The following is a 23,821-nucleotide window of genomic DNA, read 5'->3' as shown; positions in this document are numbered from 1 at the left end:
GGAAGTTTATTAGAACTAAGGACAGTTATGAAGTTATAGGCAACACCAAGAACACTCTGGAATCTATAAATCTTATATACCCAGTTCTTTAAGAGTGAGAATGAGGGGACTGGAGAGATGGCTCAGAGGTTAAGAGCACTGGCTGCTCTTCCAGAGGCCCTGAGTTCAATTCCCCTTTACAACCATCTGTAATGAGATCTGGTGCCCTCTTCTGGCCTGCAGTAATACATGCAGGCAGAACACTGCATACATAATAAATAAATCTTAAAGAGTGAGGATGAGTATGACATCCTGGGATATTATAAAGGACTGTTCTCTAAGGAGAATTATACTGCTGGTTCTTTCTACCATCTTCATGACTTTCTCAACTCCTTCAAATGGCATACATCACGGTATAGTTATAAATGGAAGTCTTCACAAGTTAAAAGAGAGAAGCACACGCAGAGGTACTTTCTCTGTAGAGACCATAGTCTACTATATGAATCATAGTCTACACATGAAACAGCACACTGCATGATCCAATAAGCCGGTTGCTAAAGGAACCCATCTAGTGCTGTACAGCAGAGTAGGAATCAAGAGCCCTTTAAGTTTTCCTTCATTGTGTCATTGGCTAGATTAACCATTGTATATGCACACATATAGTATAAACTTAGAAAAATTGTACTGCTTTCTCATTATTTGGCTTCTCTTAAGATTTATGGCTGTTGATATTAATTTGCTGTACATAGCATTTTTTCCCTTTACAGCAGCATGCTTTTTTTGAATCTGAACATTCTGTTTGCCCCATTTCCATATTGCTTACTAACATTTAATATATTTTGCTTTTTTTTTAATTTCGCTGACAAAGTTGCATTGACGAAAGCTGACTTGCAAGGTAGATAGCCCTGTGTGTATAAAACAAGACTGAAACCCCACCCTACACAGCGGAAACCCTCAAATAACATTTTTTTTTTTTACATTTTCAGTAACTTTTATTTGGATTTAGATTTAATTTCCCCCCTTTTAGACGTTGTTTTGGACGTTGTGCAAGAAACCTCGTTTTGTAGCATAGTTTCATAAGGCTTTCAGTCTTGGCCATGTTTGTACAGTCGCTGCCTTTATTGATCCCATCATATTTTTCTGTTCTTTGTTATTCGGTGTTGTAGTTATAATTTCTTAGAAACAGAGTAGCATTGCTTTTCCTTGTGTGTTCAGCAGGGGCATGCCATTACATTGTTTTCACTTTATGTTAACTGCATGATATTGTCAAAGCATGTGAACTGATACTTGCCAACATACCTATCCAGATCACCGAATAATCATGACCCTAGCCAGAGTGTATTCGTGGAAGCAGCTGGATCTCATAGGTCACTTTTCCATAAATCTGCTTGATTATTTTGCCAGTCTTTATCTCAGTTTCATGATCTTACAATATCCATTCGTCATGGCATCTCTATTCATTGTTAAGAAGTTAAGGAGATCCATTCATTTTCTAATATCCAAATGGCGACAGACAGACAATCATTAATGATAGAATGAGATTACCTGCTACCACCATGACCATCTTAGAAGCTACATACTTCCTTTTACTATTTTTTGGCTTAGGTACGATTATGATGTATTTGTCTTGTACTTGAAGCTTAAGAAGGCCTTCAGGTTAAATGTCTCAGTTACCAGTTCAGGTGCGTGAACTTTCCAATGTAGCTTGGACATGTAATTTAAGGTGTTGGCAACTACTATATGTGATCTAGCTCGTGTAAAGAACGTTCTGGATTTTTTAAAAGAACCCAAGTTTCTTTTGGCATGTTTTGCAGGTCCCAGCACAACCTGCCAAGAAGACTCATGTTCAAATCAAGGAGTATGCTTGCAACAATGGGATGGCTTCAGCTGTGACTGTAGCATGACTTCCTTCAGTGGGCCACTGTGCAATGACCGTAAGTACCTGTGCACGCGTGGAAAGACACTTGTCACTACTTCTATCTGCTGCTTTCTGTGCAATGTCTAAGATTATAAAACTATAAATCCTTACATCATCTGTAATAGGACTATCATATACGTGGGCCTCCGTTTGTTTTTTTGTTTTTTTGGAATTTTTTTTCACACACACACACACACACACACACACACACAAAGCAAGCCCATTTTAAAGTGACATTTGTTTTCAGGGCTGTAAATAGCTTAGTGTTTTAATAGTAGTGGTTGATTTTCAACTGTTGTAAATTTTCTTCTATTGTTTACTTATAGCCACCTTATTGGAAAGAATGTTGTTAATTTTCTATATTTGGGATTCTTCCCCCATTTTGAAAACCTTGTAATGCTTTGTTCTATGCAGTTTTTAAGTTTGTCAGGTCATATCTTGAGGGCCTTAGTTTCTTTTCGTGGTTAGACATTTCAGTTCTCTATCTTTCTGCCTCTCCTTGAGAAAGTCTGCTCTTCCCCACTCACTTCAAAAACACTATGTTTAATGATTTTTTTCATACGTCTTTCTTGTTTTTATACACCTGAATTCTTCACTTTCATCTCACAATGTGAGCATGGCAGGGCAGATGTACCTCACATTCTATCACAGCCCTCTCCCAGGGTCAGTATCAGAGCAGTGAAAGTTTTGAGGCAGAATTAGCTGACCAGCAGAAGTCTTCTTCCTGAACTTTCAGATAGGTCTTGCTTCATAGGACTTCATCAAAATGATATAAAAAAATCTTCTATTGTAGATACAGGGTATTCACCATGAAGCCCCGCATTTGGCAAGTAGACTATCTGCCTTGTGTGGTAAATGCTACAGCATGAAAAGCAAAGATCTAGTAGAATTGAGAAAGGGATATGATAGTTGAAGGTTTGAGCTGTACAAAGAAGCTAAATTTGATTTTTGATTTAAGGGGAGCTTTGAATTTTGGTTTTTTATTGTTCTTGGTGTTTAATCCTTGTCAGCAGATATATGGATCACAATATTAAAAGTAGGATCAAACTAAAATAAGTCATGGAGTTGAATGATTGCAAACTACAACTACAGTACAGTTCACAGGCTATCTTTGGTTCCTGCCCAACATATTGACTATGGAAAGCACTAGCAAAAGATAAAAGAGATTATTGGAAATGAATGGTGCACAAGGGAAGGGGGGTATCACGTATCTTCCGTGTATAACCTCAGACAGGTTACCTGTAGAAAGGACACCTTTGAAAAGAAATAGGGTTTCAGCAGGAGAAGAAGAGTGGTAATACAGGACAACGGGTGTGGGAAAAATAATGTAAAAAAGCAACAGTCCTTTAAAAAGTCCTACACCTATGTGTATATGAATTGAGCTAATATGGTTAATAATAGTAAGACATAAGAATAAGAGTGAGATGGGTTAGAGGTCCTGGAGGCAGTTGGTTGAAATTAGTGAGGGGTGGATATGACAAAACTATATTGAAATTTTCCATTAATAGAAGAAAAATATTTTGAAAGCTGCCACCATGAATGCAGAAACCTCTGATATCTGCTTTTATGGGATCATCTTCCCTATATATAGTAGCTTGAAGCAGTAAAAAAACATTCAGACCATCACCATTTGCATACACTGTGTATCTGCACATCAAATCACACTTAAGAACAACAGTCCCTCATGCATTATATAAATAACCTCATACAGTCAGTGCACACTTATATATACAAAAAGCATAAACAAAGATTTTTAAAGAACTCCCACAAATGCTTGACTAGCTGTGTACTTATCTATAGACCAATGTCTGCCTGCCTTTGTTCCCATTTCAAAATGACATAAACCTCTTTTCAAGGACAACCAGAAGACCGAGAATTTGTTATTATTTTATGACTGCAAATTCTAATGCTGAATTCAATCTTAACAGATGCATGACTACATGTGGTAGTTGAGAGGGCTTTTGAGTATGAAAATATTTTTCATTTTGCTCAAGACTATCCTCTGCCAAACTCTGCTAAGCCATTTCCCATGTTTTACAAAACAGTTGCCATTTGGTTGTGTCAGACTGTCCGTCCCGTACACCAGTTAAATATGAAGAATGCAATTTTCTGTATGTGTTTGTTAGGCTTCTCCTAAGGAACATCAAAATCTGACCTTATGTAATAGGCTGTCTTCAAATCAGTTTTTGCAGAAAACTATTTAAATGATGGTCTTGGGTGATGGTTGTGGGGGCAGCAATGATAAGGCTAGTTGTTATTTTCTTGTAAATGGGTAAATGTCACTCAACAAATGTGTCTCCTGACATGCCTCTTGCCCAAATCAGCACTAAATTATGTTTGAGAGCTCTCAGAATACAGGCATTTTGATTAAATCATTATCTCATACTAGGTTTAATGGAAATGCTAAGTGTCCCCATGGTTTGAGCATTCGTGTTTTCCTGTGATGAGATTTGTAGATAAAGAGTACTATTTAGAGGTACATCATATTTGAAAACAGTTGTAATTTACATAAAACAATAGTGATTATTACTTTGAAATCCTTAAGGTTAAAGATGAGAACTGAGGCATCTCAACACATCTCCTGCCCCATTACATAGATCTTGTCTCCTCATCTCACTGTTGTTTTGTTTTTCTACAAGAAACACAAATTGTAATAATGTGATTTCTTGGATTTTAGCAAACACCCTTTCCTCTACTGAGGTTGACTTTAAAATAAAAAAGGAACAAGCAAACAAGAAACTTAGAACCACTTCATGCTGTTTCATCCCTGTCTTGGTTAATAATACATGAATTATGTGGCTATAGCCCCCAAATCATAACAAAATAAAGAAAGTAAAAAAGACACAAACATTTCAATATAAAAAAAATACTGTTTATGGAAAGAACAACCCATCCCCCCAGTAGAAATTCCAAGTGCCATATATCTGGTACAGTTTATAGAGTGGGTTTGAGTAACTAGACATTTTTATTTATATTAGCCTGGAGATATAATTACCAGTGGGATGATGGGAATACTTTATAACTTGCAAGTAAAATCTTGGATAAATCATACTAATTAATTGAATTGAAAGGGATCTTTCAAAAACACTGTCATCTTTGTAAAGTGATGCCAGAGGCTATTTTTAAAAATTGTTGCTTTTTTTTATATATGTATATACACACCCCTTCATCCTTGGAGAAATACCATTCTAGAGATGAACTCATTAGCAAAACAATTGTAGGCTGTGGCTGGGTATGGTGTCATGCATTTTACTCTTCTATACAACATCAAATTCCAGGTTCTTGAACTATTTTGTGTGAGTGTGTGGCTTATTATAGTAATGTTTTCATTGTTGCTCACTTCCCAGCCCTCCCTCTTCCAATAAATTTTTGTTCCTCTCCTACTTTTATTCTTCCTGATTTAAATGTCACCAACACCTCTTGGTTGATTCTTCCAATTGGAAGCAGTTTCTTTAACCCTCTGAATTCCTATAGGTTTCTGTGATATTTTATTAGCCATTACTCTCTATCATGTAGTTTATGTTTGTCTTATCTCTATAAAAGGGCATATGTTATTCTCCCAGGAATATTATTATTTTGTATTTTTAAATTTCCTGTATGTTTGATCATATATCTGAGCCATTTTTATTGTACACCATGTTGTAGACAATAGTAATATCAGGAACTTACTTACACAAAGGTAAGTGAATATATGAAGCTTGCAAAATGGTTTCTAGTGTGTCTACAGTAGCCAGCACTACTCTAGACTTATTAGTATGGAATTAACAAAACTTCTCGTTCTGACCATAGCCTTCATTTCCACACTTAGATATTGCAGAAAAGTCTCCATATGGTGTGTTACTGCCAGTTTCCTTACTCATGGCATTCTCCACATTGCTTTTTTCCAACTTCCTTGCCATTTTGCACGCTAATTTCTCCACCTGCTAATGTTCTCAACCCACCTGAAATGCATCCCTCACACTTTATCTTTCTGAAGAAATGTAGTTTCATGTTTGATCTCCATTTCAACTGTTTCATGCTATGGCAAAGTATTTGTTGCCTTGGACTGGGCACTACCATTTCTTTGTTTGAAATATGCAGTAACAGTGTCTTGCAATGCCTCACATTATTTTAAGTAGCAGACCTCTGTCAACTTTCTCTTTATTTATCAGGTGTTCAGGATGTTCGAAGCCTGTGTTAGGAGTTTTCATTCATTTTGAAACATCTATTTACTGCCTATTTACATGGTCATGTGTGCTCTCACCTTCATGAAGCCAGTATGCTTACACCCTGTGGTACAGATTAGAATATCAGCTAATTTAATGTCAGGTTGGAGAAGATGAATGTGGCTATGGTCACACAGAAAAAGCAAACATAATAACGTTGTCACATTACATTAGTATGGAAGTGTAGTGTACCAAATTACAGTTCAGCTTCAAGCATGTCTTTTCCCATAAGGGAGTAATACATCACACTGCAGTTTGGTGCTATGGCTGTAGGAAGGTGTGAGCTCAGACATTAAAAGACTATTTTCAAAATTCTAAACTTTGCCAAAGGAAAGATATTGTGGACAGGGATTTGGTGTATCCTTTGTGTTTGAATTACAAATATTCACTGAAACAAGGTTGAAATATATTTGACTGAGTCCTTTTACTGTGACATTTAGAAATATCATAAGCTTTGTTTCTTATTTCTTTGCGTTGTTTGAAAAGAGAATCCAATATCTAATGTCTGAGCCTCTAGGTCTGAACTAGTGGAAATGAATCCTCACATACATAGAAATAACTTAGACCTAAGACAAAACCTCTCCCACTTAGGATGTTAATGTAAGGGAGGTGTGGGATATTTGCTATTATTTAGGGCTGAATAATATTTCTCAATTAGCTATGTCTACAGTCAGATCCTCATTGTGAATGTGGGGAGTCTCCTTAACCTGTAGTCAACCATGCATTTCTAAGTGTTGCCCTTAAGCTATTTAAAACAAGTCAAAAAGTAAGATATATGGATAACACTTGGATAACTTAGATTGCTATAGAGAAATAGGCTCAGTCTTGTCTCAAGTTAAACTATAAAGGATTACAATACTGTTCATATCAAATCAAAAACTGGTGTATCTATGTAAGAAAAATTGAGCACACAGATCAATCCCAAAGTGATAGGTTAAAATATTGCTGCATGAATAACTGGGTTTAGCTCATACTTATTCAGTCACTGTGTGTTCTATAACTTCCAACAGCCTGTTACATATGTACATATGTGTCAGTGTGGCCACAGAAGCTCCATTTTTTATGTTTTCTTTACCTATGTGTTTTTTTGTTATTATTCTCTAAATTTTCTGACTTGATCAACACTGTTGACTCTTACATTAGCACCTTCATGGTAGACTTTATATAAGTACACCATGGCCTTCCGTGTTTGAATTCCTATAATAATGCTATCAAATCCCACCAGAGTCCAGCCAGCCAAGGTTGCTCTGTGGTACTTGGCCAGTCACCTTCTTAATTGTCTTTAAGAAATAACAATAAGTCTAGTTTCAAAGGTACCATTTCTACATTCTCTTTTTGTGTGAGGACACTTTGCTCAGGGCTCCTGCTATGCCCAGATACATCGTTCAAGTTAGGACACAATATGGTAAGAGTCTTCTTGCATATGTTTTAAAATTTTAGGCTCTATATATGGTTTATATTTACTTTAAAAAATTGATTTTATTTTCCTTATAGTTGAAACCAAATGCCCCTGTCAGCAAATGATCAACAATGATGTGTTTTCAGAATCTTGCATCCTACTGAATGAGTGTAACTAGTAAATAACTTAATATCCATCTGTTAATCCAGAAATTGTGTGGTGAGAACACATTGTTTAAATACTTCTCCTGGCTTATGGAATCAAATCATCAATATTTTAAAGGAGTATGCAGTTAAACATAACTACCTTAATTTTTAGGATGTCTTTTTTCAAAGGAATGTTCCTTGAGTTTGAAGTACTGGTGAAGCAGAGGTGATTAATATCCTATAATGTCAAAGATATGCCTGCTATTGGCATAAGAACTACAAGATACATGTAGCTCATATCAATATCTTTTCATGTTATAAACTAATTAATATGAATTACAATGTCTTCTACTTATGCTTTATGAACCTTACACACTGAATAATCAAAATGTCTCCTTTTCATTCATTTTAAAATAAGAACGTATGGGAGTGGATGATGGTTTAGATAACCCCTTTGGTATGAACCAGCTACTGCAAGTCCATCTACCACCCACCCTCTGCTTTGCATCACTCTTTCTTCCAGAGAGGTATGCAGACAGTGTCAACATTTTACAGATCTGACACCATCCAAATTTCCAAAGAAGTTAATACCAAGAAGAATTAACACTATGCTAATTCCGAAGTTCCTCCCTCTTCTTGTTCTTAGAATTTATTTCTCAGCTTTAGGCTGCTTGAAATGTGCTCCTATCCTCAACCGTTCCATTGCCAATCCTAACTTCAGCTAAAAACTCAAAATGAGCTATCAAAGGCAGGCTGCCATTCATCTCCAGCACCGTCATAAAAAGGTACTGATTGTGAAAGATAGATGGGAATTTTCTGTGACAGGCTTTCAGGAATAACAATTGAACATTTGATCAAGAAACCAGGCAAAATATTTCCAAACTTTCTTTAGTTTAAATCAAAATTTTTTCAGTGTGTGTGATAGGGAATGGATAGCTAACATTTGGTAATATGCTAGTCAGTAAATGTGGACTAATTCAGTGACTCTTTTAATTGTATCAGCTTTTCCTTTATCCAGTTGGGGCAAAAAAATGTTAAACAAAGTCATAGTCTGAAGTTTACAATGTGATCTTTGAAGGTCTTTAGAAAACATACGAGGAAAGCACAAGGGAATGCATGAAGCCCACAACAAGAAAATTTACCACAAGATTAATTGTAAAGACCAAGGCCCTTCATGTTTGTAGGGAAAAGGACAAAGGCTGTAGGAGAATGGGCCCAGTCCAGGAAAGGGTGACAGTAAAAATAATGTGCTTGCATTAAGGAATATTCACTTCTTAAGGGAGAAAATACAGCTGTGGAGAAAATATGCCTGTCAGCAGTTCCTTTCCTGTCCCCCAAACAAAGCATTTGGTGTCCTTAATGAGATTTACTGTAGCCAATAAAATGCACAGACTCTTTAAATAGGGAGGAATTACAGTTGTGTCTCTGATTGTGTGCTGTGCTGCATTTTTACCTAAGTGGTAGCACTTGACAGCAACATCAGATACATGCAAAAATCATTTGTTATCTCTATGTGTGATTTTAATGACACTACTGATCTAAATTCACATCTCTCAGAAAATTACTTATGAAGTATGAGGCTTAATCTTCCCAGAATTTGATAAGACTTGAAGGTACAAAGACATTTCCTTACTTGAAATGGTTTTAAAATGGAAAATGTTTCATAAAAGGATCTACCATCATAGAAAGATGTTTAAAAAAAAAAAAGATGGGTCGTGAACAAGGAGACCACATTTGAAAGAGATGGTGGGAACTGTGTTTGAGTAGGTGTGAAGGCTTCTTATAAATATATAACATATGACCCTTTAAGCAGAAAAACAGATGGAATATGCAGCAGAAAATGAATACATTTTGCTTGGGTTCTTCACTTGAGCAGTTCTCTGTGTGTTTTGATATTTGGAAGTTTTCCTGTTGGAGGCTTTGGATCATAGGAGCTGAGAACACTGTTGGTGATGTAACCTCTGCTGGGCAGAGCAGCGTGTTTAATGTGAGGAAATGTCTCCAGCTCACAATGGCTTAAGTCCTTGGCATAGCTTTTTGCCAATTCCTGATGGTTGCATGAGTTCCTAACCTGGTAGACTTTGGGCTGAGAATTCAAGTTGATGCAGGCATTGAAGTAGAACTGGAACACAATGTTGTTGTTGAAGCTGTAGGGTTCATTTTGATGCCATCTATCATGGATCTGCTCTCCTAGGCCCTATTCTGGGGAAGCATTCAATTTCACTAAATTAAAAACAGAAAAATTGTAGAGAAATACCATCTCCTCTCAGCCACAAGAGACATCACAGGAGTAATTAAACTGGATCTGGGGTGTCAGACACATCCATTCTGTTGACAGTGACAGTAATTCGGTAAATCAAAACCTTGGAAGCATCATGGATATTGTTAAAGCACTAACGCTAAAACCTAAGGTTCCTGAAACTAATCTCATGAAATTCACCCTGATCTATGGGATGCAGCTTGAAGGGTTTCTATGGGAGTTGTGAAAGTAGACATTGAAAATCACCACCTATAAGCAAAACTGTAGTGATCATAACCCCCATGGTTGAATCCTTGCAAACTCGGGTGATATAAAGCCAAGCAGAGTTGTTCTTCAGTACCAGTTCTCAGTCTTGGTTTTAAGGTTACTATGAAAACTCTCTCCTTATTTGCCTCTACATTTCTTCTAGCAAAGTTGTCAGGACCCCTGACAACAACAGCTCATCCAGCTACCTCTCATCCTTTCTTTCAACACAGAAGTCCTTCACAATTTTATGCAACAGGTTCTCTTCTTATAAACTCTGGGACAGGATGCATATGCATGAGTTAGTATAATCATTAAATGATATCTGGGCCTTCATCTCCACCATGGTGCTTCCTCCTCTGGACTGGCTGCTGCTTCTACTTCTACTCTGCCTCCGAACATGCAGCCTGTGCAGGTGCTCATCTTACTGCGTGATTTATTTTGCTTCGGTGCCAGACACTTACTGTCTGAAGGATATATGTGTGTGCATGCCTTTATTTTTCATTTTTCATCTCACTCCTCCATTTCTGGTATGATTTCTTATTACGTATTCTATGCTTGCTAATAAGAGATTTGAGTCTCAAAGCCTCCCTCAGTTAAATGACTGTGTGTGTGTGTGTGTGTGTGTGTGTGTGTGTGTGTGTGTGTGTGTGTGTGTTTTCATCTAGGCTCTTTTCATTTCTAAGGCTGATTTAAGAAGGTATTTATACATTATATAACATCTGACAGGGGTAATTTATTATGTTTTTAACACATTGTTATAAATGTACTTTTATTACCTTTATTCTTTAGTCCAGCGAGATTAGATTTTCATGTAACTAGAAAGTGCTTTGAGTACAGGTGCGTGTATAAGTGTGTGTGTATGTGTCTGCTTTTGTACATATATGCATGAGTGTGTTAGTGTGTATAAGCATGTGTTTGTGTGAGTATGTGTGTAAGTGTATGTGTAAGCATGTGGGCATTTGTAAGCATGTGAGTGTGTGTGTGTGTGTGTGTGTGTGTGTATACATTCATGGTGGTGGCAGCCTGTTAAATGACCACTGCTTTCACTTTCTTCAGTCTTTTTGGAGTCGTGCTTTTTATAGTATTATGTTAGATTTGACAAATGCCAGAACTGTCTGTCATTTCAAGAAAGCCACTTTTGTTCACTTTACTTTTTCCACATTAATTAGATGATACCTGCAGGAATAGTCTCATCATTATAAAATGCTGTACTGTCTGTTTGGTCCTTACTGTTTGAGATTTAAGGATTCACAGTAGTGGAATATTTTTCTGCAAAGAGCATAATATCTGTGGAGAAAATGGGATTTTCTCATGATAGCATGTCATTTGTGTGCTCCGTGCTAGTCCACCTGTGTCCTTGAAAGGTTCACCAAGCGTGTTCCCTCTGCAACACCTACGAGAACAATATGCACATTTGGTGTTATATGTAATTTTTCTTTAAAAAATCTTGCTATTTTCTTCTGTCGCATTAACTATGCTAGAAATAGTATTTTTATAAACACTTGTGTCAAGATCACAAGGCTCACCCTGCCCAGATGCTTTACTAACATAGGAGAGTATTTGGAAAGTCATCTCTCTACACACCCAAAAACCTGCTTGCCAAAACCATGGTGATGCATTAAAAAGAGGACATGCTTGGGTGTTAGAGGGACTGAGAACACTGGAAACAATTAGAAATCAGTTGCAAGAAATGGAACTTGTCTACCTGAATTAAAAGAAGGTGATTAATGAAGAGTTTATATTCCATGAGGAGTTCCCAAACCATGGTTCTGAGGTTGACATTGTCAATCGGCTATAAATCCATGTTGTTAGATCTGACTGCAGTTACCCTGGCCCTGACACTGGGCATGAGGCAGGCATCTGTGTGTCCAAGACTCCAGACCATCTGGCACACCCTCCATGTGAAGGCAGGCCGACTAAATGACTAAAGCAATTCCTGGAGTTGTGTGTTTCCATATAACAGCAGACTTTGTAAAGAATTTCTCTAAGGAAGTTTTATAGGAAAAACTTTTTGTTGAGCTTTAAATACAATTTTGTCTATTTTATACATGATATGTTGAAACCACACACACACACACACACACACACACACACACACACACACACACACACGTTTGGTTTTCAGCTTCCTCAGTTGGAGGACAATCTTGAGAGTGTTTGAAAAGTTCATAGTCACAGTAGCCATGCTGTGAAAAGAAACCTTTTTCAAGGCAGTTTTTACTGCCATGTGAGGAGGATGACCCAGTCCAAATATGCACCCTTGATTCTTTCTTGGTTCTTTGGGAATCATGTTCCACATTAATTAGATAGGGTGGAGAAGCATATTGTAATCTTAAAGAGACATTGGTCCACTGAAACACTTTCAAACCCGTTCTTCATACGGGATGTATTCCTCACAAACTATCCTTGTTTGCTACCTAAACCATTGTCCATCTTCATGTAACCTCACCATCTACCAAATGAATGTGACCCGGATTTAATGACAAGCTGCCTTCTCGTTAGCAAACATTTATTAGCATCTTATTTCCTCTGTGTTTTAGAATAATATGTGATCTATATGTTGAGATTATTTATCTGAGACCCCAGTATGAGATGCTGAGACAGTCCCCTGAGCTTTGCTGGCCTAAGTTTCTTTATTTTGAGAGGGGAGCTGTACTTGGCCTTGTCTTTAGGATCGGCACAGCTTTAGCCTTTGGGTTCTACCATTGATTTATTTTGTGCTTTCCATTTCCACACCTTTCATATCTATTTTTACCATATTGGAGGCCTTTTTAGATTCAGTTTACAGCTCAGTCACACCACACTAATCTGGAACTATTGTCTAAACTTCAGCACAGTGGCTGTGCCTTAATTTACTGCTATCTCAGCCAGCAATTGCAACTTAGCAGTTACCAACCTGCTTCTCTAGCAGTTGGCCTGGTCCCTCAGCCCACAGCCTGGAGAGAATTCTGCCCCTGCAGGCACTGGTCCTGCTGCTGTTACTAAAGGTAGCTTTTACTAAACAGAATCAAGGGCTGGGGTGAAAACCTGTGAGCTCAGAGAGGCTGAGTAGCAGCTAGCTAACCCTCTCTCCTCGCTAGCATCCTAAGAAGACCATTTCTTCTGCTTCACCAAATCAAACAAATAAATGCTACCCTAGTACTTCCTGTGTCTCTCTCTGTCTCTCCAGGATGCCCTGGGATGCTCTATTAGTTGCTAAGCATCCTCCTGACACAAGGTCCATTTTATTTAATTAGTGCAAATATAAACTCAGTTGAAAATCCCCCAACAAACTGTATTTCAGCCAAAAAGACCTTTCCTGCCCAGTCCTTTTATAAAGAATGAAAGTAGAGAAGGAAACCTGATTCACAGGACATTTTTCCTTCTGTTCAGAAAGGAAATTGAAATGGATCTTGAGACACAGAGGAAAGGCTTGCTTTCCTCGTCTCTTGCCTATTGTAAAGCTATGCATTCATAGCTTTATTTCAGATCAGATTTTGGATCAAATTTGTTTTAGGTCAAAAGTTTCTGCCAGTGTAAGGAGTTTGTCTGTGTACTTGTTTGGCTAAATTAAAAGGGTAATTTCTATTAGCACTTATACAAAGTTTTGGTGATTAAAACAAATAATGTAACTAGGGATATATAATTATTCATATGACCAAGAATAGAATTGCTAACTGAATCCATGCTATGTGCTAGGTTATTACACAGAAGTGTTTTCTAATTTTTACATTAACCACAGAGGCCATCTGACAAAAACTTACAGCTAAGGTAACGAAGAGTACCCCTGTTCTCAGGCTCATCAGTTAGAACTCCACACACTAAATCATGAAATGTCCTGTTTGTATGTACATCCACAAGGTATAGATTTCTCCAACATGAAAATTTGCAGAATATGAAGAACTGAATCAGAGCAATCCTGGTACTATGTATTGTTCTTAGTAACTCTTGTACAACTCTGCATCCTAGGCCTGTCTTTGTAAATAGATGAATTGGCACTTAATGAGTCTTTACAAAGCCTGCTGTCCCACCAAACTGTTGTACAGCATTATTGAGTAAGCAGAAGTTTTAAATGTCTCCTGGTGGAGGAGAATATGAAGCATTTCTCCATGCTTTGGGATCATGAATTCACTCTCCATTCTAGACAGTATAAGATTGCAATGACATTAAAGGAAAAAAATCATGAAATCATTAGCATGTTGATTTTTTTCCTAGCCAGCACGGTTCCCTGGTTTGAAGACACTTTTCTAGTATGTATTTTTGGTGCTCATGAAAAGTTTAAATCCCCCAGTAGTAACACCACCACTGGTGTAATAAGTTTGATTAGGTCGAATCAGTAAATCCACGTTTAATCTGAGCAGAGCAAAGAAACTCCTGGCTGACCCTGGGGAAGGCAGGGGAGGATTCATATGGCAAAGATGGCTACCGGATCTTATTATATAGTCTGTAGGCATGGTCTTGAGCAGCCCCAGGGAGGGGCTGATTTTGGCCAGCTTTCTCAGGGACGGGGTTTGGAATGTGAGAAATGAGACCAGAGCATGGAACGGGACCCCTAGCTGGAGAACCCCAATATCCCAACCTTTTGGGGTATATATGGACCGTGGAAGGGCTTCCACCGAAACAGCCCAGATTCATTGGGCATAGGATGCCAGGGGCTTGAGGTGGAGCTGCCACCAGAACAGCTCAGTGTGGAAAAGGTATGTATTCTTTCCGGCGAGGCTGGGTTATCTAGTTACCTGCTTGGCCTGAGCGTTCCACACCACTGAACACAAATGTGCTGAGAAGTAATAAAAATTTTCTAGACCCCATAAGCCCCCCCCCACTGGATGCAGCAATCCAAATCAGACCAAATCAAACCAAATTAGAGAAATCCCATGTTTAGTGGATACAACGCTCCGGAAGGCCCTCCTCTCCAGAGAGGAGAAGGAAAAGGGAGACCGAAAAAAACATGAGTCTGTTCTCTGGGGGACAGTTTAAATAACCTGTGGGAGTGGTCTTGAGTATCTCTGGGGGAGGGGTCATCATTTGGTGGGCTTTCTGAGATGCAGCTGGGTTTGGAAGGAGATGGGGAGGGAGCTTGGGTGGAATTTCTACCATAACATCCCAGACTCTTTGGTTATATGGATGCCAGGGGCTGGGGTGAAGTTTCCACCTTAACAAGTAACATGATTTAATATGAGTTCTGTCACTGCAGCTGGTGCTCGCTTTGGGTGTGATTTTGATAGCTCTGCCTCTGGCCTAAGACAATGTTGGAGGGAAATGAAGAACAGCATTCAAGCAGCATTCTGCCTTCCAAGACTTACTCATGAAAATGTAGGCAAGTCCTGTTCATAGGGCTTGTCATTCTGGCATGCTAAATTATCCAAAATCTAAAACCATTATTAATTGAGCAGTCACTATGTCTAAAACAAAGCAAGAGATGCTAAAAAAAAAATGATTGTGCACAAAATGAGCTTTCATTTTATTTAGGAAAATGTTCCCTAGCCTGAGGCCAAAGGCATTTCCTAGATCTTACCTCATGTCCTCTTACAAAAGCTCACAGCCTTGGACAGTGCGTAAAATTGGACTTACTAAGCATTCCTGGGAGGAGGTAGATTCATTATTCATAACCTAACTATTAACCATTGCTTTTGTGTGGTAGAAATAATCACCGTGTGTGTGATCAGAGGAGGAAAGGCACACTTGCAGGGGAGACGGGTAGAACCAGTCAGAGTAATGTGGCTCTAATTAGATAGAGAGAAGCAGAGAGAACATTCCCCACAAGGGACTAAGCAAAGGTGATGCTACAAAGTATTTACAGATCCAAGCACATCATTTGGGTATCATCCATAGCACAAAGGGCTCTCCTAGGCTCTGTGTATACAGAAGTAAACACAACACCTAGAGACTTTGGGAACTATAGCAAGAGCACAATCATTGGAAGCAAATCCTGAATCGAATTTTGACTATTGCATGTGGCTGTTGGCCATACGACCATATGGCCACTGACGATGTGGCCATATCCATTAGCCGGTCTGAGACTCTGCTTCTTTATCAGTGAAATGGGAACATGATTACAGGTCTTTTGGGGTTATTTTACAGATTCTGATTAACACATATCAGGAGCCTAGTTTGCCCTCAAAGTTGCAATGCTCAATTGTTTGCATCTATGAGAATGTTGCTCTCACCTTTGCCTTTAAAACTACAGTCAAGAAGAAATGGCTGATCCATGTTACCTAATTATGAGACAATTAAAGAAATACTGCAATAGTCTCACTTTTCAAACCGTGGTTGAAGGATCAGCTGCAGCAGCAGCACCTGACCTTAGAGATGTAAGCTCACAGACATACCTTGTGGTTGAAGGATCAGCTGCAGCAGCAGCACCTGACCTTAGAGATGTAAGCTCACAGACATACCTTCCCCTCCCCTGCCCTGTACACCTCCTGATTATGGGTAGGCATTGAACACGATTCCAGATGGTTCATGTGCATATGAAACCCTGCTCTAACAGAAGCATGTAAATGGGGGAAACAAAGGCCGACTAAGTGATCTTGAAAAAAACCCAGGTGAGACTTCTCAGAGAAATTGATGCTTGGTGGAATTCAGAGGAACATGCTACATTCTTGTGGATTAGCTTGTTTGGTACTTTGGACTTCTTAATTCAGAACGTTCCTTATAGATTTGCCTTCATGACTTCATCCTTTTCACAATGCTGAATCTTAATAGACTCCTGTAAGGAGACACTGTAGCCCCGCCTCCTAGGAGCTAGCTACAGGTATGCTTGCCTATGCCTGTCAGGCGTGGTCAGGGGAGGTTCAGAATGACGCATGGGGAGTTCTTAAGGGGGCAGCAGACAGGTGAGAGCCCTCTCTCTGGCCTCCCTAGCCTGCTGCCTCTGGGATGCTTGGCCGGTATTATTTAAATAAAATATCCTAATCTGTAACATCACCTTATACCTGGCGCCTCAACTGAAGCCCACGACGGGTTCCGGCTCTTGGCAAGACCGTGGGGGGCCTCTGCGGGGGATGGGGGCTCTGCTTTCGGCCATGAAAGGCCGCCAGAGGTTTAGCAAGTTAAGGACACACCCAGGCAGAAGTGACTCCCTCATCCCAGCTGTTATGCATTGGACTACAGCTAAAATCTGAGGTTGTGGATGTGGCCATAGAAGCATGGACTCAGCAGCCTTCTCACGAGCCATACAGAATGTGGGCATTTCATTAGATAGTCTACTTTAAACAGAAAAGTCTTTTGGCAGGCCTTGCTTCTTTGTAGGCCAGTAATAAAGGTAAGAGCCAGTTATTTGGAGCTTAGAAAAGAATAAATAAATATCCCGCTTTCGTAAGCTGTCCCAGGAGGCTCCTTTGGCTTAACACTCATTTTCTTTTTAATGTTAGAATTGCTCTTATTTTATTTGGAACCACGTGGCTCCGTTCACAGAGTCCGCAGGTGGCTCCATTCCTGTAATTATGATCTTGATTGTCAGCTGCCCAGGCACAAAAGGAACCCATGCTAATCCACTCTGGTGCTCTTTCCTGAACTGGCACATATGCTTCTTGATGTACTGCTTCTCATAACTCTCGAAGTAGCAATAAAACTATTAGGGTAGTAAAATATATGCATTTTAATTTTCTTTAAAAATGCCATAAAACTCAATTAACTCCTCTTTTCAAAATAGCAGTTCACTCTGGGAAACTAAGGGTTTCCTAATCTGAAATTACACATTGCTTGCACTTTGCTTAGTGATTTCCATTAATGCCTTAATCGTTACACCCACTCAGCATCTTGCAACCTTATCATCATCTCCAGTCCTTTTGTTTCCTCATGTTTCTACAAGTTGTCTTCCACTTTTCTCCTGGCTGTGGTTGTAGAGGAACCCTTTATACAGTGGGTTGCCCCTCCCCTTTTGTTTCCTGAATTGAAAGAAAAAGGGGAGATGAATAGCCTAGATGAACCTCACAAATTTAAGGGTTATAATTACCTCAGAGTGGAGGGACCTGTCCTTTAGGGTTATATCTATAACTAATCAGTAACGAGCAGAGAGGCTTTATTTATTAACAGAGTCTGACTAGCCACCCCACCACCACCACCCCTTTACTAATCTATAAAAATGAACACTCCTCCCATATTTTTAGATGGTTCACCTTCTCCTCAAAAGTAGTTTAATAGCAGAGAGTTGAAAAGGGTCTCCTGGTACTCAGGTTTTATTACTTTCACCGACTGAAGTGCAGTGCATTTCCTAGCGTAATTATACCCCAGTTGTCACAATAAATGAACACAGTATATTTTATGATACACTTTACTTGCTTATTATCATGTTTGTTCACACATCTCTCAGACTTAGTAACCCACGGGGAGCTTCTGCTATCATTGGTGAATGGAAATTAGTGAAGTTTTCTATTTCATTGGTGGTTTGATTTTTATTTCAATTGTAAGAAGCCATGAGCCAGGATAGACAATAGTTCTAGGCTATTCTTAATATGTAATTCTTAGTATATAATGCTTTCCTGCTCATGGGTTTGTATTTGCAAATCTCATTACTTATTTTCCATCATCCATGAAAGTGGATATTACCTAAATGGATCAAAACCACAGAATAACATAGAGGCACACAGAGCCCACTTTAGACATGCAGATGTTTATTTGATTTTGGGTCAGTCTCTCCCAGGGCTAGATTGCTTTTTAAATTTGACACAGAAAAGGGAAAAAAAGAGTCAGAATTTCAAGATAAATTGGTTAAAAGACAAATTGTAATACTCCAGACCTAATAACATGGAGGTCTGATGCATCACTGGACCCATAGGGAGAACAGTTGTAAGATGTAAAATACACTATAATGACAGACAATTATTTCCACAAAACAATAAGATAATTGTTAGTCATGAGTTCTGAATTATATTTTTTTTAAATAATTTAGACATCTTCCCTCAAATCAAAAAAGTCTCTGTGAGATTTAAAGTACACAGGTTCTAATTATTTGAAGATCCAGATTTCTATCTGATCATAAAACAATGCATATTTCAATTAAGAGTTTAAAACTCACAATATGCAAGAGGTCAACAAAGACCACTTGTTCTATGATTGAACTTCTTCACAGGAAGTCTGCAGTTCAAATCCCAAGAAGAAACTTTGCTCAAGATCCACCACATCGCTAAATTTTTACTAAGTATTGGTAAGGAAAGAACAGAGAAATGGGAAGAAAACAAGAGAGAATGCTAGAAGAAAAGGAGTGTTTGAGGTTAGGAAATTGATGGTCATGGTCCATAAATGATGTTCACACTGTGACAATTGTCAGCTAATCCCGTTAAGGTGCATACTTACTGTGTTAATAATTATAAGAATCATAAAGTTAAGCAGGACAAGAGAAAGACATTGAAATAAAGGAATTAAATATATATTCTGAAAGTATACCATAACAGTGATACAGTACATAATTGTACATTGCAACAATCTAAAGAAATAATCTTCCTAGCCACTAAAGAATACTTGCATCATTATTTTAAGTGTTTTATATGCATCTTAATTTTTTCAGATGACATGAAGTTAACATGTTTTTCAAATGAGCAGCATAATAATGATTTTTGCTATAGTTTGAATAAGAAATATCCTCCATAAACTTATGTATGTTGAGTTCTAGGTTTCAACTGATGGCATTATTTTGGAAGGTTCTATAAATTAGAGGAGGTGGGACCTGGGCAGAAGAAGGTCACTGGAGGAAGGTCCTTGGAGTATCTTTTTTCTGACACTTTCTGGTCCCCCTTTCTGTAATGATACATTATTTATGATTTATTAAAGCTTGCCTAAGGATTCAGAGAGCCTCAAGCTATAGAGGTCAGGCAGTGGTGGTACACACCTCTAATCCTAAGACTCAGTATTAAGAGGTAGACAGATCTCTGTGTGTCCAAGGCCATCCATATCTACACAAGATTGATCTAGTCCCTAAACAGAAACAGCTCACACAAAGATGATCTTAGCACCTGGGATCACTGGCCTTTAATCCTAGCACTAGAGGGGTATAAAAGATAGGAGCAGGGTCTTCAGTAGTCAGTATCAAACATTCATTCTCCAGCCATATTCAAGATAGGAAAACATTGAAGTCTCAGGATTCTCCAGCCACACTGAGGAGAGCTTCAGTCTGAAGCCTGGTAGAACCAGGATCTCCTTTCAGTCTAAGGTAGAGTGAGAGCTGGTGGCCAGCTGCTTTGTTTTCTGATCTTCAGCTTGAAACTTGAACCCCAATATTGGTCTCTAGGTCTTTTGGTGTGTGTGTGTGTGTGTGTGTGTGTGTGTGTGTGTGTGTGTGTCTGTGTGTGTGTGTGTCTGTGTGTGTGTGTGTCTGTGTGTGTGCGTGCACACGCGTGTGTGCACACTCGCGTGCGTGCGTGCGTGCGTGCTACACCTCCCCATTTCCTGTCTACATTTCACAAATATCTCTCCTGTCCTACATGGTCCTGCCACCATGATGCCCTGTCCAAGTGCACAGGGCCAAGCTACTGTGTACTGGTACTTCTGAAACTATAAGCCAGAGTAACCTCTCCCTTAAGTGTTTCTGTCATATTTTGTAACACTGATGCAAAATGTACCAATATGGTGTTTAACTAGTAGTACAATAGAAAATAGTATAACATCCATAGGCCTTCTGAGTAAGATAATATAGGCTTTAACATTCATGAATGTTATCTTATGTGCATTTGAAAGGATGGGAAAGGTAAAGGAATCAATGCATTGTTTGCCTCTTGGCATTGAGGAGGAACAAAAGGCAAAGGAGAGGTTGTTCCCAGTCCTGAGAGTCCTTCTAAAGAAGGCCTCCTTGACTCCCCTACAGTGAGGACTGACAAAAGGGTTTTCACTTCAAAATTACCAGTTTCTTCGGCCATACCCTTTCCTGTGTCGTGGTTTGAAAAAACTCTGACTGCTGAACAACACTCAGAGGATTCCTTGTTCTTGTAAGAGCCCAGATAACATCCACCTGAGGTGGCTCAGTGGTTAAGAGCACTCGAGTGCTCTTCCAGAGGTCCAGAGTTTAATGCCCAGCAACCACAAGGTGGATCACAACCAGCTGTAATGGGATCAGATTCCTTCTTCTGGTGTGCATGAAGACAGAGCACTCATACATAAAATACATGAATAAATAAATTTTTAAAAAGAAAGACAACATCTCTCAGCAAGGACAAAGAGAAACACACAAGAAAGCAAGGTCTCTCCCTCATGGCACTTGTAGCCCCATGGAGGAGTACTTCACAGATGGAGACAATAAAAGTCCTCCCATGACCTGACACACTAGGCTTTTATTTTGGAATTGAACATAGTCTCCTTGTAAATTGTTTCTCTTTGACCTTAATGGTGCATTTCTTATATGCTCTAAGAGTTAAAAGAAGGAAAGCCACTTTTGATCTATACTGGTTAAGTATATACACAGAAAGATACCCAGCTTCCAACAGTTGAAAAACTTGACTTTTCCCCAGCTGTCTCATTCCCTGATTTGGAGAGAAATATGTGGAATTTGTCTCGCTGTGGGCTGTGTTCCCTGATTCAGATTCCTGTTTTGGTTCTCTGAACTGTTGAGGATAAACTCTATCACAGAGAAAGACTTGTGTGCAAGGTGATGAGACTCTGAACGGAAACACTGCTTGTGCCGTGACAGCAGGAGCAAACAGTGGCTGCAATGATCCCTGGTGACATCTATTTCTTTGTAAATTAACAATGTGGAGATTTTAGGCCAATGCAAGTGAGATACCCATCTGGCTACACAATTTAAAGGAACATGAAATCTCATAATCAAGATAAATCATATTTAGCACAATATGTGACAAAACCAAAATAATACCAAGAACCAAAGAAAATATCATCACTAAGTGTTTCTCCTGCTCTAGACGCCACTTTAGATTAATGGACTTGTTACTGATCCTGTTCGTTTATAAATCTTGTATTTTGTCAGTCATACACAAATGTATTTTATCTTACCTTATATTCTTAACGTAGTTTAGTATGTGTGTGCGTGTGTGTGTGTGTGTGTGTGTGTGTGTGTGTGTGTGTGTACTAAATATGGAAACCAACCCATATACTTGTTAAACTTATGTTCCGTTACTGAGTTATACCCACACTTCCTACATTCTAATTTCTAGAATAATAGTTTCAATTTAAGGCATTGCTTTAAATGATTATTTGTGTTAATCACTGAGGTTTCAATGCCTCTGATGTCACTCCTCCAGCAAGTTTTTCATTCTATTCAACCAATGTATACTTTGGTAAGAGCCAGTTAGTCTGTGGGCCATTTGAATAGTCATCAGGCCATTTGAATAGTCAGGCCATATCATGAACTAAGATTTGCTCTTATTAACCTATAAGTCCCATGGTTCATTTGTGAGGCTGTAAATCAAAGGCAAATAATGTTTACTAAAAAACAAAGATGCAGTACAATAATTTAGAGAGGGGAATCAGCTTCCAACAGGCATGTCATAACCAACAGTTAACCCTGTTCTCTTGTGGTCAATTTTACTCACTCTCTTTCTGTATGATATTAGTACTTTTTATGTGGTGTGTGTGTGTGTGTGTGTGTGTGTGTGTATGTGTGTGTGTGTGTGTGTGTGTGTGTGTGTGTGTGTGAAGAAGTGAATACCCTAGGGATAAAATAAATAGTTTCACACTACATTCTTAGCTAGTTAAGAAAAGCATTTTTTAATCAAAGAAAAAAGAAAACATTAATTGCACATCTTTGATTGTGTTATTGGATAAAAATGTATACAGCATACACACAAAAAAAATCACACAAGCGATCAGGAGGTGGTAGAAAGCCCTTGATGAACATGTTCTGGGAAATAATGATCTCCCCTCAAATGTAGTCCATCCGTAGTAACAAAATTTCAAATTAACTTTGATGCTTAATTCTGCATCTTATGCCGTAGGCACACTTTTGTAATTAAGCAGTCAAGCAGTGAAATTATTTTTAAATTCCTAGAAGACAAACTATAAGACAAGACACACATCTCCATGGATAACCAATAGCAGACTTGATGAGGCACACTTAGAAAATCTGGTTTTCACATACACAGTCTGAGGAGACTCACAATTCTTCTGACCACAGTGTAGTTCAAGAGTTGAACATGTTCCTTAAGTTTGGGAATAAAACAGAGTGGCAGTGACGACTACTGATCTCTATTGCTGTTGCTTGGGGAATAAAAAGATGACATTCATTGATAGCCACATGTTCAAAGCTTACAGAAAACATGCTGCACCATACCTCTGCTATCTCCACCTTATTCGTGTATTGTCCTTTTGCCATTTTCACTGTCTTCTTGGGCTCATCTCCTCAGGCACTGAGACTCAGTTTTTGTTTATTCATGATTTTTTTCCCTTGAACTTACTGTGATATACTAAATCTTGGAAACAAATTAAGAAACCATCAATCTTGATGCTACAACCACCTTTGGCACCAAGTCTTAGCATCTTCACAGCCATGCCCTATGAATATTGATAAGCAAAATATAAACTAAGTTCAGTCATTCACTCACATTCACCTTTCAACACAAGCCAAGATGGCTCCCACAGGGGGATTCATCCAAACTTCTCTAAGAGGACGACTCTAGGAGGACCACTGATCATCACATTTTCAAACCTGTTACATGCTTTTCATTGTTTATCTTAACCTTTCAGCACTGTTTGATGACATCTTCTAGAAACAGAGTTAATCCACAATACTTCTCACATACCTGC

The 23,821-nt window shown here is 38.7% G+C and overlaps 1 protein-coding gene across 20 annotated transcripts in view; it reads left to right on the top strand.

Annotated features, from left to right (window-relative positions):
* Positions 1-23,821, top strand: part of Nrxn1 (neurexin 1) — a 1,056,958-nt gene that overhangs the window by 526,096 nt on the left and 507,041 nt on the right. For 19 of the 20 annotated variants that reach the window (XM_035445200.1, XM_035445199.1, XM_035445197.1 and 16 more), the window contains one exon: positions 1,794-1,913. In XM_035445200.1, coding sequence (XP_035301091.1) covers positions 1,794-1,913 — 120 coding nt within the window. Of the gene's footprint in view, positions 1-847; positions 875-1,793; positions 1,914-23,821 lie in introns of all 20 variants that reach the window. The other variant, XM_035445201.1, reaches the window with a different exon arrangement.

Source organism: Cricetulus griseus, chromosome 5, assembly GCF_003668045.3.
Source record: "Cricetulus griseus strain 17A/GY chromosome 5, alternate assembly CriGri-PICRH-1.0, whole genome shotgun sequence".
Lineage (NCBI taxonomy): Eukaryota > Metazoa > Chordata > Mammalia > Rodentia > Cricetidae > Cricetulus > Cricetulus griseus.
The sequence above is the reverse complement of the archived record's forward strand: the minus strand, read 5'-3'. Positions and strand labels throughout refer to the sequence as shown.